This window comes from Exserohilum turcica, assembly GCF_000359705.1.
Source record: "Exserohilum turcica Et28A unplaced genomic scaffold SETTUscaffold_1, whole genome shotgun sequence".
Classification (NCBI taxonomy): domain Eukaryota; kingdom Fungi; phylum Ascomycota; class Dothideomycetes; order Pleosporales; family Pleosporaceae; genus Exserohilum; species Exserohilum turcicum.
Genome location: NW_007359914.1, coordinates 365,237 through 380,754, shown reverse-complemented (window position 1 = coordinate 380,754; position 15,518 = coordinate 365,237). Strand labels below are relative to the sequence as shown.

At 51.6% G+C, this 15,518-nt stretch overlaps 6 protein-coding genes across 6 annotated transcripts; 3 read left to right on the top strand and 3 right to left on the bottom strand.

Annotated features, from left to right (window-relative positions):
* Positions 1 to 1,511: 1,511 nt before the first annotated feature.
* On the bottom strand, positions 1,512 to 3,058 carry SETTUDRAFT_162047 (uncharacterized protein). Its single transcript, XM_008022378.1, has 2 exons — positions 2,728 to 3,058; positions 1,512 to 2,662 (listed from the first exon to the last, which is right to left on the bottom strand). The coding sequence occupies exons 1-2, from the start codon at positions 2,968 to 2,970 to the stop codon at positions 1,583 to 1,585; spliced, it is 1,323 nt and encodes a 440-aa protein (XP_008020569.1). The 5' UTR covers positions 2,971 to 3,058; the 3' UTR covers positions 1,512 to 1,582.
* An 850-nt stretch (positions 3,059 to 3,908) lies between these two features.
* Positions 3,909 to 6,887, top strand: SETTUDRAFT_162046 (uncharacterized protein). The gene is made up of 3 exons (XM_008022377.1): positions 3,909 to 4,058; positions 4,114 to 6,231; positions 6,287 to 6,887. Exons 1-3 carry the CDS (start codon positions 4,019 to 4,021, stop codon positions 6,685 to 6,687), a joined length of 2,559 nt encoding a protein of 852 aa, XP_008020568.1. The 5' UTR covers positions 3,909 to 4,018; the 3' UTR covers positions 6,688 to 6,887.
* A 1,741-nt stretch (positions 6,888 to 8,628) lies between these two features.
* On the bottom strand, positions 8,629 to 10,207 carry SETTUDRAFT_17973 (uncharacterized protein; the record flags this gene model as incomplete). Its single annotated transcript, XM_008021837.1, has 2 exons — positions 8,629 to 8,945; positions 9,544 to 10,207. 2 exons carry the CDS (start codon positions 10,205 to 10,207, stop codon positions 8,629 to 8,631), a joined length of 981 nt encoding a protein of 326 aa, XP_008020028.1.
* An 842-nt stretch (positions 10,208 to 11,049) lies between these two features.
* Positions 11,050 to 12,217, top strand: SETTUDRAFT_177891 (uncharacterized protein; the record flags this gene model as incomplete). Its single annotated transcript, XM_008022376.1, has 3 exons — positions 11,050 to 11,111; positions 11,189 to 11,519; positions 11,568 to 12,217. The coding sequence occupies exons 1-3, from the start codon at positions 11,067 to 11,069 to the stop codon at positions 12,215 to 12,217; spliced, it is 1,026 nt and encodes a 341-aa protein (XP_008020567.1). The 5' UTR covers positions 11,050 to 11,066.
* A 1,022-nt stretch (positions 12,218 to 13,239) lies between these two features.
* Positions 13,240 to 14,092, bottom strand: SETTUDRAFT_17971 (uncharacterized protein; the record flags this gene model as incomplete). The annotated part of the gene is made up of 2 exons (XM_008021836.1): positions 13,240 to 13,669; positions 13,722 to 14,092. The coding sequence occupies 2 exons, from the start codon at positions 14,090 to 14,092 to the stop codon at positions 13,240 to 13,242; spliced, it is 801 nt and encodes a 266-aa protein (XP_008020027.1).
* Positions 14,093 to 14,305: 213 nt separating this feature from the next.
* On the top strand, positions 14,306 to 15,511 carry SETTUDRAFT_86185 (uncharacterized protein; the record flags this gene model as incomplete). The annotated part of the gene is made up of 3 exons (XM_008022258.1): positions 14,306 to 14,372; positions 14,437 to 14,589; positions 14,649 to 15,511. 3 exons carry the CDS (start codon positions 14,306 to 14,308, stop codon positions 15,509 to 15,511), a joined length of 1,083 nt encoding a protein of 360 aa, XP_008020449.1.
* Positions 15,512 to 15,518: the final 7 nt, after the last annotated feature.

Below are 15,518 nucleotides of genomic sequence, written 5' to 3'. Positions count from 1 at the left end.
ATCACAGTTACGACACTTCATAACGCGGGGCTTGTCGCAGTCGCGGGACATGTGGCCCTCCTCTCCGCAATTATGACAGGTACGTCCGCCGCCGCCGCCTCCACCGGCGCGAGGCTCGGGGCAATCAGACTTGTTGTGGCTAGACAAAGGTCAGCGAACGCCAAAGACGTCTGAGTGCTTCATGTGTAAGACATAGAATTGATGCTCAGCCCATGAGAAGCAAGACAACACATACCCAGGCTGGTTACAGTTGAAGCATAGACGATCACTCCCTCCACCGCCGCCGGCCATAGGCTTTCGAGGGTGGGGACAATCGGCCTTGACATGACTAAATAAATATCAGTATAGGATTTCTAGTAGGTATCGGAGTTCAATACCCAGACTCGCCGCAGTTGTAACAAGCTTGACCAGTGGAGCCCTGAGGACAGTCGCGCTTCTGATGACCAGTCTGACCGCAGCCGTAGCAGGAACGCTGGTCACCTCCACCGCCGTTCTTGTAGCCATTGGACTTGGTCGTAGCAAAGCCGTCGCCAGTACTCCATCCACCATCGCCAGCAGTGGTATCAATACCAAAGGTATCACCAAAACCGAAGTCGTTGACGTTGGCAGATTCGTTGTTGGTGTTGGAGTCCATACCCTCGCCACCAAAGGTGGTTGAGCTACCTGCCATCTCGAGCTGCTCACGCTCTTTGGCTTCAGCTTGGCGGTGCTTCTTGGAGTTCTTATGAGTGTGCCAGTCCTTGGTGGGCAGCTGGCGGTCGCACAGCTCGCAGTGGGTCCAGCGCGGGACATGTTCCTTCGGTTTAGGATAGGGATTGGAAGCCATGCCCGAGACAATAGAAACACGAGCCATGATGCCGAATTGATCAGAGAGCAATGAATCAAGTCTGCCTGAAGTACGTCAGCTGTGTGTCTGCGGCAAGAGGTAACAGTGACGTGAATCACACCAGATGGAGATCAAATGCTTGAAGTAAATAGCACAAGGCTATGCGCTATGAATGTGAGATGGACTTACACTGTGCAACTGCAGGATGCGTTGCAGATAGTCAACGAGATGGCAACCGTCTAGCGATGGTTCGTTGGACCTCGCACGTTGTTGTCGAAAAGATGTGAGGTGGGGAAAGAGAGGTGGAGGCAAACAGTGAGAGGTTGTCTACGGGCAGCCGCCATGCCAAGGAAAGCAAACAATCGAGGCCAGGCCGGCAAATCCCGGGCGATGCAGGTGAAAGCTATCGAAATGACGCAGTGACGGTGAGATGTGCATTTTCACGTATCACGGGCAACTGCATCACATGACACATCACCCAGAAGAAGGTGTGAGAACACGGTGAAGGGGGATAAGTGGCGCTGTTATATGCTCAATATGCAGGCATATATGATAGTAGCTTTGGCTCGAGGGTGTAATGCTGTGATGGAATTGAGTCTAGCCGAATGCTAGCCGAAAGATGTACCAGACACTACTTTGCTTCCAAGATATGAAAACGCATAAGCAGGAATGGTTCTGTATTTAAAGATAATGAATATGCTAGCTATCCAGATCTAAACAGTAGTGGTTCCAATATGAGAAAGACGCGTATACTACTCAAGCTCCAGTGGGTACGTTGCCCTCGACTTCAGCCTCCTCCTCTCTTTGCTCAGATTGTTCCGGCGCCTTCCAGCCAGTGCCTGCCTGCACGAACACTGCCAGGAGAGACAGACCTACAGCACATATGAACAATGCTTTTATAGCATGTGCATACGCACCAACAGCAACTGCTTTATCTTTACCATCCAGTTTGCTTACTAGCGCTGGACTTCCCAATAGCCTTCTTGTGAGCTCGCCGCGGTTCTTTAAGCCAGATTGCGCGAACCCTTCGTCCAAAGCTTTGTGCAAGACACGAACAAAGTATCCGCCACCAATCGCCGAGCCAAATGAACCCGAAAAGCCGCGAAACGTCGCAAGGAGAGATATGACAATCGGATGCACCTCTGGCAGTGTGACATGAAGCAGATGGACAAGCGCATAGTTCATAGCTGCTCCAGTGGCGAGACCGTTGGAAAAGACCACAACCACGTACAGAGTCCAGGGGCTAGTAGGAGTTGATATGAAGGCGAGGACAACCATGGTTATAGGAAATAGTGCCATGGAGATAAGGGTATGGAGGTAGAAGCTTCCAGTTCGTTTGATGTGGAAGACTCCTGCAAGCAGCCCACCACACGCAAACCCCGCATTTGTTGGGATAAGTATGGATCCGGCAACGGCAGGCGCCCAGCCTCGGATGGCAAGCGAGTACACGGGAGTGTAAAAGAGGATACTCCACCGAGACATCATGAAGCCAGTCGTTGCAAGACAGGTCAGCAGAGTTCCACGAGAGCGTAGCACAGAGACTGGAATGACGGGGTCGCTGGCCACATAGGCTTCGTTGAGCACAAACAGCGGGAGAGCCACGGCCGATAAGATGATAGGCGTCGGGAGAACTTTTGGGCCAGACAGACCAAGGAGGAAGAGGACGATGGTGGCAGTCAACAGCAAAGCCCCGGTGTAGTCGATGCGGGCAAGCTTATCGCGGATGGAGAGGTTGGTATACTTGATGCTGTTGGAATTGTGGCTTGCCGGGATGGACAATAGTAGGCACAGACCTGCAATGAAGCTTAGGGGCACTTGAATACCAAAAAGCGGTTTCTTCGCATGTCAGCCGGGCTCATGACACTGTGCTAATTTGGGAGAAATGATGGACGAAAGCTTACCCATCCAATTCTAGGCTCCAGTGCCCCAGCAATGACGGCACCAAGCGAGACGCCCACGGTCATTGCTGTATTCGCAAGGCCCATGTACAGACCCCGCCGCTTGGGACTGGTCATCTGGATGGCCATGATGCTAGCGACGATGAAGATGCCTCCACCACCAGCTCCAGTAATGACACGACCCAGGATAAAATGCTCAAATGACATGGAAGTGCATGTCACGATGGATCCAATAGATATGGCCATTGTAGAGAAGAACATGCATAACCGCGGGCTAAAGACCTGGCACAGCCTGCCCATCAGGGGGGCCAGAGAAGACATGGCGATGAGGTACGACGAAGTGAACCAGCTGGCATTTTCGAAAGCGTCTAGATCCGCAGCAATTGACGATTGCGTTGTAGTAAGGATGGAAATGTTTGTGCCTGGAGTACATGGTTAGGCCGCGTATTCGAGATTCACGTGACTGGTATCTGGCGCATGGCCATGGATAGATAACGGCCATGAATATCAGAGCCATTGCATGAGGGCACTTGTGGCCAGGATGGCTCAGAAGGTACGTATGAAGAGAAACAGCCAGGCATACCTTGCAGGAAGATGAGCAGACCGACCGATGCGACAATGCAAGCTCCGCGGGACATGGAGATGTCTGGTTCCTCATCTTGGTCATCTCGTTCGGGTGAGGCCCGGGACGGGGATGGTGGCAGCAGAGGGTCTTGGTCCGTTGGGTGGTTGGAGAAGGCCATGGTGTCGGTCCAGCAAGCGGATTCTCATGCATCAAGGGGGATATGTCTAGATGAAAAGGCAGGGAGATGTTATACAGCGTAGTCGGACGCGTCAAAGGGCGGGATCATAGTGATAGGCGCAGGGGGCCGTAGTGCGTCGACGGATGACAAATGCGGGAATTGCATGGCCGTTGGCCGCGGGCTTTCGTCCGCGAAAAGAGCAGGCCGTAGGGCGATGCAAGACGAGGCGCTGAAGACGAGGCGCTGAAGACGAGGCTGGCGTGGGACGAGGGAAAAGGCCATGGACAAGAAACGAGCGAGCGCGTGGGCAGGCGGAGGGCGACGACGAGGCTGCCGCGCATGGACAGGGACATGCGACACAGGTGACGTCAACGCTCATTGGCCAGCGCAGCCATCGGAGCGTGGATAGTGGAAAGCTGGCCTCTCCAAACAAGACGCCGACGACGACGACTGCGTCCCGTGGTCGCACCCTGCCTTTCCGCCTGTCGACATGACGCCATGAGTCTCGCTGCTGTCACTACTTGTACTTTGCTCTCCGACCCTTATCCACAATGAGGCCCCCATTGCAGCGGCTCGTGCCGCTTCTCTTTGGTACGCACTCGTGCAGCCCGCCCACGGAGCCGCTGACTGACGCCTAGTCCCGTAGTTCTTCTTGCGATATTCCTCGCCGTCCACGCTCGGTCGCACCTCGACCACGAAGCTGACCATGTCCACCAGAAGCCGCTGGGCTCGCCCGCACAGAGCAAAGAGGCCTGGAAGTCGGCATGGGGCGACGACGATGACGGCGTCAACACGCACCAGGCTGGCTTGGCCTTCGACGAGGCCATGGCACTCCTTCGCAACATCAAGCCGGCAACGGCGCCATGGTGGAACTTTGACAAGAAGTCGGGCATCCTGGGCGCAAGCGCATACTACGCCAAAGAAGTCTTCTTCCTCCTGTTCATGAACGGACCCCCCCAGCAGGAGCTCTTGACCACGAACCCGCAGCCCACGAAGCTGGGAGAGTCGCTGTCGCAGGCCGTCACGCTGCTGGAAGAGGCCGCCGCCCAGAAGCACCCCGACGCCCTGTTCCTGCTCGCCGAAATGAACTTCTTCGGCAACTACACTCACCCCCGCAACTACTCGGAAGCCTTTCGAAGATACCGCGAGCTCGCCACATTGAACGGGAACGCCTCGGCACAACACATGGTTGGCTTCATGTATGCGACTGGCATTGGCGCCGCCGTCAAGCAGGACCAGTCCAAGGCGCTGCTGTACTACACGCTGGCCGCCGAAGGCGGAGACGTGCGGTCAGAAATGGCCGTCGCATACAGGCACTCGGCTGGCATATCGACCCCGCGCAACTGCGAGGAAGCCGTGTACTTTTACAAACAGGCGGCCAAGAAGGCCATCGCATACATGCGGTCGGGTCCTCCCGGCGGGCACTCCATGCCAAGAGAGTCGTACAACATTGCTGACGATGAAGGCGGTGTTTACGGCGAGGGCGCAAGTGCAAGTAGTTCCGGGTCCAATGCCAAAGTGGCCAGCGTCCAATCCGACGCCTTCTCTTCGCTCGACGACGTGTTCGAATACATGGACCTCCAAGCTCGCAAAGGCGACGCACGAGCTACTTTCAATCTCGCCAAATTGAACTACGACGGTGCACGAACTCTGAAGCGCGACCTTCCAGCGGCTAAGAAGCGATTTTTGGAGCTTGCCCGCATGTATTGGACTCCCAGTGGAAAAGTAAACGCCAATGTCTCACCCACCACCGAGAAGCTCGCCGCTAAAGCCGCCGGATACCTTGGTCGCATGTTCTTGCGTGGTGAAGGAATGGCCCAGAGTTTCGACATTGCAAAGACGTGGTTTAGGCGCGGCATGGAGCTGGGAGACGCATTGTCACAGTACTCCATGGGCATCATGTATCTGAAAGGACTTGGCGTGCCACAAGACCCAGTCAAGGCTGCAGAGCTCTTTGGTGCTGCAGCCGACCAGGACCTGGCCGTCGCCCAAGTCAGGCTCGGCGCCCTATTTTTGGACCAAGGCGACGTCTTAATCGCCATCAAGTACTTTGAGCTCGCAGCCAGACACGGACATCTGGAAGCATTTTATTACTTGGCTGAGATGACACACAGCGGTGTCGGCCGTGACAAGTCCTGTCCCGTGGCAGCTGCGTATTACAAGCTCGTCGCAGAGAAGGCTGAGGTTGTGACGACTTCTTTCCCGGAAGCCAATGAAGCATACGCCAATGGCGATCTAGAAACAGCCCTTGTCAACTACATGCTGGCAGCTGAACAAGGTTTCGAGGTCGGACAAGCCAACGTGGCCTACTTGCTCGACCAAGCCAAGCCGCGATTTACATTAAACTCATTCCTCCCCTTTGTGAAACAGAAAGCTACGCTAGCAAGCGATGCCTTTTTGGCCTTGGTTTACTGGACTCGCTCTGCCGAGCAGAAAAATGTCGATTCCATGGTCAAAATGGGAGACTACTATATGCTAGGTTTGGGAACGGCACCCGATCAAGAGAAAGCAGCAGCGTGTTACCAAGCAGCGGCAGAGACCATGAAAAGCGCGCAGGCAATGTGGAACCTTGGCTGGATGCACGAGAATGGCATTGGCATTGACCAGGACTTCCATTTGGCAAAGAGGCACTACGACATGGCATTGGAAACAAATCCACGTGAGGCTTATCTGCCTGTGCTATTAGCTCTGTACAAATTGAGAATCCGGAGTTGGTGGAATACCTTCACAAACGGTAACATCAAGTCTATCCAGGATGAACCAGGTAAGCCACGCTTGTAGACCGTAGCACGACGCTTCTTGTACTAACCAAGTACTAGTTGTTAAGAAAGATTGGACTCTTTCTGAGTGGCTAAATGCTTTCCTCGAAGCCGAACTTGCTGGATGGGACGGATATGAGCCCGACGACTATGACGACGCGGGTGACGATTTCTATGGAGATGGTTATCACGGCGATGACATTGATTCGGATATCCTTGAATCACTCATCATCCTGGCTTTGAGTGGAGCTTTGGCCTTCCTCGTATACTACCGCACACAAAGACAGCGGAGACAGGAAGAAGAGCGAAGACGTCAACAAGAACAGCAGCAACAGCTCAACCAAGGCATACCAGTACCACAGCAGCAACCACAGGGAGAACAACAGCAGGATAGAGGACTCTTTCCAAACCCGAACGACCCTGAATTCATGAATTGGGTTGCCGGTGGAATAGGACATTGAATTATCGAGTAAGATGTAAAGTTATAGCATGGATGGCGTTTGATTATGATGGAGCCGAATGATGCAGTTCCTAGCCAGGATTAGGATGGCAACGGTTTTGATTGTGTCTTCCCCACAACTAGGGTGAATGGTCAACATGTAGTACTATGCACCTCAAGGCATGTAAATATGCCAATCGCTACCAAGCGGCAAAACAAATGACTTTTTGTCTTGGCCCAATGATACCGCTCATCCTTGACTCGCGCAATTTTTCTACGAATGCTATGGAAGTTGAGGTTCATGCAGCCCCTGAAAGCTGCGGTAGTTATTATGCAATCTCTATACAACTGCTTGCTACAGGAAAAGTATAATGTATTTTATATTATCTTTGATAAGGGGCTTCGGTGTGATGTTTCATTGGTAGTTGGATGTAGTTGGAAAGAACACCTATTTGTCCTTACTTGTCTCTCTACGGGTCTGGACCTGGAATCTCCAAATCGACACCAGCCTCAACGGCTTCTCGTACATCGTACATGCCGAATCTAATTGAAACGCTAGTGCTCAATCTAAATATGGTTGTTTAAAGTGCCTTTAGAGTCGCCTAGTTACTTATTAGGCGTCGTTTATACTACCATTCTCCTCTAAGCGGCTCGCACGAGAGGAGCACACTGTCGGTGACGTACGTTGCGTTGATTTTCTTGTACCCAGTTATGACAACCCTGGGATTTCCGATGTTGATTACTAGCGAGAAGAGGAGTAAGTAGATTTCCCTCAACGCTCACTCGCTCTGAGTCCATGTAATCCATCGCAAAGACACATTCCTCTTAATTGTTGTAGAGATAATGCTTTGCTTTCGTACTGACTCCTCCACTCGGTATAACGCGAGTAACTAAGCCTGTTCATATGCCAGCTGGGTATGGATCTTCGCCATGACACTCGTGAATGTGCCCAACTAGCGGGCTTCCAGGGATGCTGAGCCTATGGGAAAGCAAGACATGGGCTTTCTTAGCACAACTCTCATCGCAAACAACAGTTCCGAGATGTTGCACAAGCGAGACATAGCAGGTTGCAGCGAGTGCAGAGCCGCATGGAAGGCAGATGCTTGGCGTAGAGTTGAAACCTACTACACACAGCGTCAGCACCATCGGTTATGCAGATGGATGAAATGAGCAATCTAAAACTGCTTTGGGTGCTCCAGAAATAACCACCTAGATTATAGTAAGCATGTATTATAGCTTGTATCAAGAGGTCTAGTAACGCTGTAGAAGAATAGTGGGAAAGTGGCTAACGTATGTGCAACACGCGAGTGTACGGATTTGAGAGAAGACTGTATTTTTGTATATAGCTCTACGTTTGCTGAGATACCTTCAATATTCACATCTGCAATGCATGCTAACGAAGCAACAGCGGCCTGTCGTAAATTGTAGGTTCGATATGAATGAAGAATGCCTACAAGGCAGTTGAACAGCCCGTGTGGACGGGTACTTATGGCTTTCAGATACTTGTGTCAATTCTATGCATAGATTTGATATTCACGTCCTAATGACCACATAATTTCTGTAAGGTAGTGGTCGAAAGATTTCTGTTTCAATGATTGCTGATTACTGGCGGATGGACATTCTACGTACTTGGGAGAGTGAATGGCCGTGAGTAGATTACCTCACTCTAGAATAAGGAGCTCAGAAACAATGGATCGATTATAAGTTGGCATTTTCGGTGATATTTCTCTTTGTATTTACACTAAATTAAAGAAGTAGATCAAGACGTTACTGAGATTCTTTTCAAGACTGATCGATAAGAACACAGGTTTCGATCCTTTCTCATGTGTTTATTGCCTACCAAAAATAATGAACATAAGCTTCATAACTACTCACTAATGAGAACAAGCAACAAATATACTATCACCATTTCTTACCCTCTACCCATTACATGTTCGTCTACTCCTTAACAATGCCCATTCGTCTACCGCGGTCCCCATCCCCAACCATTCCGCCCCATATATGGTGTCAAATATCTGCTCCACTGTCCGCCACCCTCCCAGTAATCCATATTTCTGTCTGTGAGCATACGGAACTGTCTTTCATATCCCTGAGGACTCCTCAGAGTCGCGGTGCGTAGCGTAGATCTTTCTCTATCTGGATTGCCGATAGGCTGGAGGTTCCAGCCGTAGTTGGGCATGATGTCATGAACACCACGCGAATATCGGGGTAGTTGGCGGATTGGGCGTTCAGCATAGTGCATCTTTGGTAAGCGCCTGTTAACTTTGACGGTAGCTTGGCCTTTTTGCTGTTGTTAATTGGATAGAGTGTTGAGAAATAGGAATGTCACTGGAAGCAGATCTGGAGAGGTGTAGTCAAGAGACAGTATATAGCTGAGTTTTAAATTCAAGAGGAACAAATAACATGACCCCTGACCAATGGAGCCACAATGCTTCTGTATGTGATGTCAGGAGTGCGACATTGAATGATTGAGATATAGGGAAAAGTGTACACTTGGCCATGTAAAGCGCGCTTCACGTCCTACAACCATGCCACAAAGAAAGAAGCTTACATAACCTTCTACATCACTGCCTCTTTCTCTTGCCTCTTTCTCATTCATGAGTTCGGAGGTAAGTCAGCTCTGTTCTCTATCGCTCACTTTATATATCTTCCAAACTCTCCCCCTCTTGTAGCTCCCCCTCCACACTCTCCGACTTTGTCGTTTTGGGTATTCCTCTTGGCGCATTTATCGGAGGACCCGAATAGTAAAACCCAGAAAGAGGTTGCTTTGCCGTGCTACTGTTGCTCTTGCATGTACCCTTGTGCTTTTGCCTTCTTGGTTTGAAACCATGTTCTACAGCAGACTGTATAGAATCCTCCCTTGCTGTTTTAGACATACTCGAACTCTTCGCTTCTAAGCGGTCCATAACCCGGTGCATACGGCAATACATTGCCCAATTCGTTCTAAAATGACTAGTGTTGATTTTCTCATAGCCATCAGGGCTAGCCCATGTTGATGACTTGTAGAGACGTGAGCTTCTGTTGTAACTGGACCTTTTATGGCGCTTTTCAGCCGTGGTGTATTCATGATGTGGTACATTCTCAAGCGGGGTGTACCTGGTTGGGAATATTGTGGCTTCAGGGTTGATGATCACTGATTTTACCAGCTTGGGTGACTTGGAGGCGCCACTCTTCAGTGCCGGGCGAAGTGGGCCAGAGGCAATGCCTCGAGCGATCTTCATACCGGTTTTTGAGTGAGTAGAAATCAGCACCTCGTTCGCGTGATCGTTGTTACAGTTCTGAATCTCTTTCAAGTCCTCCGCTACTTTGGAAGTCACAACTGCAGGTTCCTCGCTATGATCAGCTAACTCCTTTGATATTTTTCTGGGAGATATGCTGAGACTCTCTAAATTATCTGTAGCCGCCAGCAAATCGCCAACCATCATGTCTTTAGCATGAAGTTTCTCTGGAATAGTTCTCAGAGGTGGTTCTGGGATTGCGTCGGATGTGAGAGCGTAATTGTGATTTGATGCCTCTTTATCTGGCTGCATATCCGTCGGCATACTCCGGTCTTTTCGCAGGTATGCTTCTTAGGCTGCGATCGCTCTTTGATCTTTGTGTGACTTTGTTTGTCGGAAGCTGAAGAGCAGGAAGTTCACTTTGCTCAAGGTGCGAAAGGATGGCCACTTGTGGGTGTCATTCGACGGGTTGTGTATAGGATCGGGTGGGTTATCGGCTACTTCAGGTCTTGAAGACCAATGGTCGGGAGACACTGTTCGTGCGATATTCACTGCAGTGTTATCCGTTACTGACTTTAGCAGTGCTATTTCACCACTGATTCGTTATGTAACTTGTAGCTCTACCTGAATTGGAGCAGTTTATTGTTCGTCAGGGAACTATGGCGCCCATGAAGAGACATCCTTCACCTGAACACACTTATTAATCCCGCAAGTATTGTTTAGAAACATTTCAGGCGCAGCTGTTTGTCTTTAGGAACAAGCTCAAATAGCGGCAGCTTGGTGAAACTCGTCCAGAACATTTCATGTATGTCTGGTGTGCATGCATTAAGCGTCGATTGTTTTTGGGACGATCTTGACATCGGTGTCTCTCATGATGATGCAGTTGACTCAAATTGTTACATGTCTCAAGCCCGTCAACTTTGCATTTGCTAGTTGCTACAATGGTGACGTCGTGGCAAACACAATTGATGGCTGTCTCGGAACAAATGTTCATGGGGCTGGGGATGAAGATGGCGGGTGGTGCTGCGTTCGGACTTTTCGGCGTCATTGCAGCAAACGTCATCGGTTGCTGCTTGGCGCTAGCTCGACGAGCGCAAGCTTGGTACCTCGATAACGTCTTCTCTTCGCTCCCGCAACTCAATTCCACCCCAATTACCCGTTCACCGTACCAATTCGTCTCGCCATGTTTGCCAGACAGGTATTCCGCCCGGCCAAGGCGCTGCACCAGGTATGCGCCCGCGTTCTAATTGATTCGCGCATTACAAATCATCGCAGTCTTCGGCCACATACTGATACAGAGAGTAGCAAGTCCGCCGATATGCATCTGAGCCCCCAAAGAGCGGCGGTAACAATGGCGTACTGTACATGGGAATTGGCGCTGCTGGTCTCGCCGGTGCCTACCTGTTCATGAGGGGTGGAGATTCGCCATCAGGACAGAAGGGCAGGGCACCACCTTCAGCGGAGGCCAACAAGATTCCCTCTTCGACCGACGGCCCCGTCAAGAAGGCTTTCACTGGAGGCGATCAAGGCTTCCTGTCGCTTGTCCTGGACAAGTCCGTAATCGTCAACCACAACACGAAGCTGCTTAGCTTCAAGCTGCCCGAGGACGACATGGAGAGCGGCCTTCCTGTAGCTTGTATGGCCACCTCGAAGGAATATATGAGGACTCGCTAACTTTCAATAGCTGCCGTCATCACCAAGTACAAGGGCCCCGAGATGCAAAAGCCCGTCATCCGTCCGTACACTCCCATCAGCGATGTAGACCAGAAGGGCACGGTCGATTTCATCATCAAGGCATACAAAGGTGGCCCCATGTCGGAGCACATGCACAGCATGGAGCCTGGGCAGCGACTGGACATCAAGGGACCTATTCCGAAATTCCAGTGGCAGGCAAACAAGTTTGAGCACGTTGCCATGATTGCCGGTGGTACGGGCATCACACCCATGTGGCAAACAGCACGACACATTTTCCGCAACCCCGAGGACAAGACCAAGGTGACGCTCATCTACGGCAACGTGACGGAAAACGACATTTTGCTCAAGCGCGAGTTGGAGGAGTTGGAAAACACGTACCCCCAGCGATTCCGGGCTTTCTACGTGCTGGACAACCCGCCTGAGTCGTGGCAGGGAGGCAAGGGATTCATTACCAAGGAGCTTCTCAAGACGGTCCTTCCGGAGCCCAAGGAGGGAGAGAAGATCAAGCTGTTTGTTTGCGGGCCTCCGGGCATGTACAAGGCCATCAGTGGAGGCAAGAAGAGTCCATCTGATCAGGGCGAGCTCGAGGGCTACCTGAAGGAGCTTGGGTACAGCAAGGACCAGGTGTACAAGTTCTAGATGTATATATATATATATATATATATATATATAAGTGTAATGTATGATACATGTCAATTTGTTGAATTGCACTGGAATTGCAATAGTGTTGACGTGTCTGGCACAGTATGTGGATATGACGTTAGATATGTCTGATAGATATATATAATAAGGATATGATGTTAGATTTGTCTGACAGAATATATAAATATGATGCTGGATGTGCCTCGCAAGTATGTGGATATAATGTTAGACGTATGTGCATGTGTGTGTGTTAGATTATATGATGTAATGAATATGCATGCACAGAAAGTACTGTTCTACCCTTCTTGGTTGGTGTTCCACCTGAAACCAGAGGAGACATGGCGGTAATAGTATTGTTGCTATAGACGAGCAATTGCCGTAAGCGATGTGTACAACTTGGCGTAAGACGGCATTTTATTATGCCACAGGGTAGTTTGATTACATTAAAGATACAGGTGTAGAGATTCACGTGTTAGAAAACGTGGGTGTTAATATGAAGCAACCGGACCAGGGAAAGAAGTGGAGGTGATTTGCATAATGACAAACAGGTACGTATCTAGCTAGCTAGATGTTTCAAGTAATAATCTATCTGGCGTGAGGGCCTGGTACGTCCTGTTTGTATATATTTTGTTTTTCAAGGTCTTCGAAACTCGCTGCTACCAAGCACTGACCAACACTTGTAAGATGTAGTAGGAGTACGCATTGTCACTTGTCGATCAGCTAAATCAGATGAGACCACATGTACAGTAGGCCGCGTATGATCCATCCGCCAGTCTTGCGCGACAATGCCAAGACGGATAAGACGGTGTGCTGAGCCACAAGGGTGTGGGGAGTGGTGTTTTTAAATGGTCTCCACATCAAGGCTGTGCAGTCTTGCAGAGTATGGGAATTCGCTCGGTGGTGTGCGCAGCGTCGCACAGAAGGCGAGACGCAGTCATCGCTCATGGATGCGTGTTGCCATTGCACGCCATGGTGGTGTTGTTTCTTCGCGGATATGACGTGACGAGTACGATTATCCTTCACATGCTGGCGTACTTGTCGTGGCTGGACTTGACCTTCATGTCCAGGGCCGTCTCGTGAAAGTTTCCCTCGACCCTTGCCTTTCTCAGCTTCTTTGCCTCTGCATCGTTTAGCCGACGGCCGATCTGGTCTTCCAGCTCCTTGCGACTAATCTTGATGTTGGCCTTTTCTTCCTTGTTCGCTTTGAGTCGCGGCTTGAAGCGCGCCTGCATGCGTATGCGCAACGTTGTGTTGAAATCGATATGTTCTTTGTCAGCGCGGAGTTCAGGGCCTGCCTTGTGCTCTTCCACGCTGAGAAACTTGTCGCGGGCGGTCTGGAGGGAAAAGGCAGAGGCATTGTCGGGCACGGGAATGGCGAGAAACGTCTCTTCGGGCGAGATGGCAGTTGCGGTTGCACTCAGGATACCGAATTTGTCGCAGCTAAGATATCTACAGCCAAGTCAGTTGGCGGGCCAGGGAGCTGGTGGAATGATTTCAGGACCTTCCGTGATGGCCCTTGAGGCTTAGCTGTTCTGTGCCTGCGACGCGATTTGCGACAAAGACCTGGCGAACGTCATGCGGTTCCGCCGTCGCAACGTCGCTCTCGATGATATTCTCCAATTCACTCGCAAACACCTTGCCGTTGGCGTCGCAGGCCAAGCAAGCCGGTTTGTCGGTCGGAAGTACAATGACAATGGGTCCCGAGATGTCGCTGGGCGCATCCGCGCTCACCCAAGAGTCGTCATTTTCGGCTTCGGCAGGCGCGCTGGGGGCAGGGTGCTTGGCGTGGGCGTCGTCGGCATCGTAGGGGTCGGCAGCCTTTCTGCGCTTCTTGACTTTTTTGTCGCCCTTGAAGTGGAGTGCTTTTGGCATGGTGGTTGTGTGGAGAGTGGGAGGTTTTGGCGTCGGAGGTGAGGTGTCGGAGTTGGCCGAGGCTGAAGCAAATCAGGCAGGTGCAGGTCGAGACTCGAGGTCAGGCCAGCATGGCTTGCACGCTACCAAACGACAATAAAGCGGGTGAAAACTGACGACATACACGCAGCAGCCGAGCACCTTGAATTATTTTTGTATTTCCAACAGCTCAGCATGGCCAAGACTAACGCTGCCGTCAACCAGAGCGCGGTGACGGTCGGGCTAGAGGCTCTCAGAAACAGTGAGTGGTCGGTGCAGTAAGTAGAGTTGCGGATATGGAACCGTGGCTGATGGCGCCACTGCAGACGACGTCGACTTTTCCGTGCTCGAGGAAGCCTTTGGGCCTTCGAGCCTGGGCATTATTGTGGTGAAGGATCTTCCTTCCAAGTTCCATGATCTGCGACACAGGCTGTTGTCGTATGCATCTGCGCTGGGGAACTTGCCTCAGGACGAATTAGGTAGGTAAGCAATGGCTATGGCTTTGCACAAGTCTTGGAAGAAGCTGATGGCGTCTCAGCAAAGCTCGAGTCGCCTGGGTCCAAGTGGCTAGTTGGATGGTCGTGCGGGAAAGAGACGCTCAAAGACGGCAAATACGACACGCTCAAAGGATCCTACTACGTCAACTGCGCGCGTGGATTTGAAGCGCAGCAGCAGACGGTGGCGGAAAAGTACCCATCGTTCCCCGAGTACACGGCTCCCAACGTGTGGCCGTCGGAGCAGGTGCTGCCAGGTTTCGAGGCGACGTTCCGCGAGCTGTGTATTCTAATCATAGACATTGCGGCATTGGTGGCTAGGGCATGCGACAGATACGCCGAAGCCAACATCGAGGGGTACCAAGCGGGCTATCTGGAGCATGTTGTGCAGACAAGCGTTTCTACCAAAGCCAGGCTACTGCATTACTTCCCCGCGCCAGGCTCGGATGTGCCGGGCGGTGGTGCTGAAACTGGGAATGGTGACGAGGACGACTGGTGTGCTACACACATCGACCATGGCTGTCTGACCGGGCTGACGTCGGCCATGTTTGTCGACGAAGCAGCCCAGGCGCCGCAGAGCGGGACGCTGTTCAAGCCGCTGGGGGAGCTTGAGCGGCCGCCCGACGCCAAAGCTGGCCTGTACATCCACTCGCGCACGGGTGCCGTGACCAAGGTGGGCATTCCACGTGAGTGTCTGGCGTTCCAGACGGGCGAGGCGCTGGAGATCATCACAAAGGGCAAGTTCAAGGCGGTGCCTCATTTTGTGCGGGGGGCGACGGGCGGCAGCGGGGGGAGCGTGGCTCGGAACACCTTGGCCGTGTTTACGCAGCCGAATCTGTGGGAAAGGGTCGACGAGCAGAGGGACTTTGCAGCTTTTGCCAAGGAGATTGTTGAGAAGAATCACTAGGGGGGGC

Coding starts and splice junctions, on each gene's coding strand:
- SETTUDRAFT_162046 (XM_008022377.1), top strand. CDS start 4,019: ATGAGGCCCCCATTGCAGCGGCTCGTGCCGCTTCTCTTTG. Junction 4,059..4,113: donor GCTCGTGCCGCTTCTCTTTG/GTACGCACTCGT, acceptor CTAGTCCCGTAG/TTCTTCTTGCGATATTCCTC. Junction 6,232..6,286: donor GTCTATCCAGGATGAACCAG/GTAAGCCACGCT, acceptor ACCAAGTACTAG/TTGTTAAGAAAGATTGGACT.
- SETTUDRAFT_162047 (XM_008022378.1), bottom strand. CDS start 2,970: ATGGCCATATCTATTGGATCCATCGTGACATGCACTTCCATGTCATTT. Junction 2,663..2,727: donor TGGAGCCTAGAATTGGATGG/GTAAGCTTTCGT, acceptor TGACATGCGAAG/AAACCGCTTTTTGGTATTCA.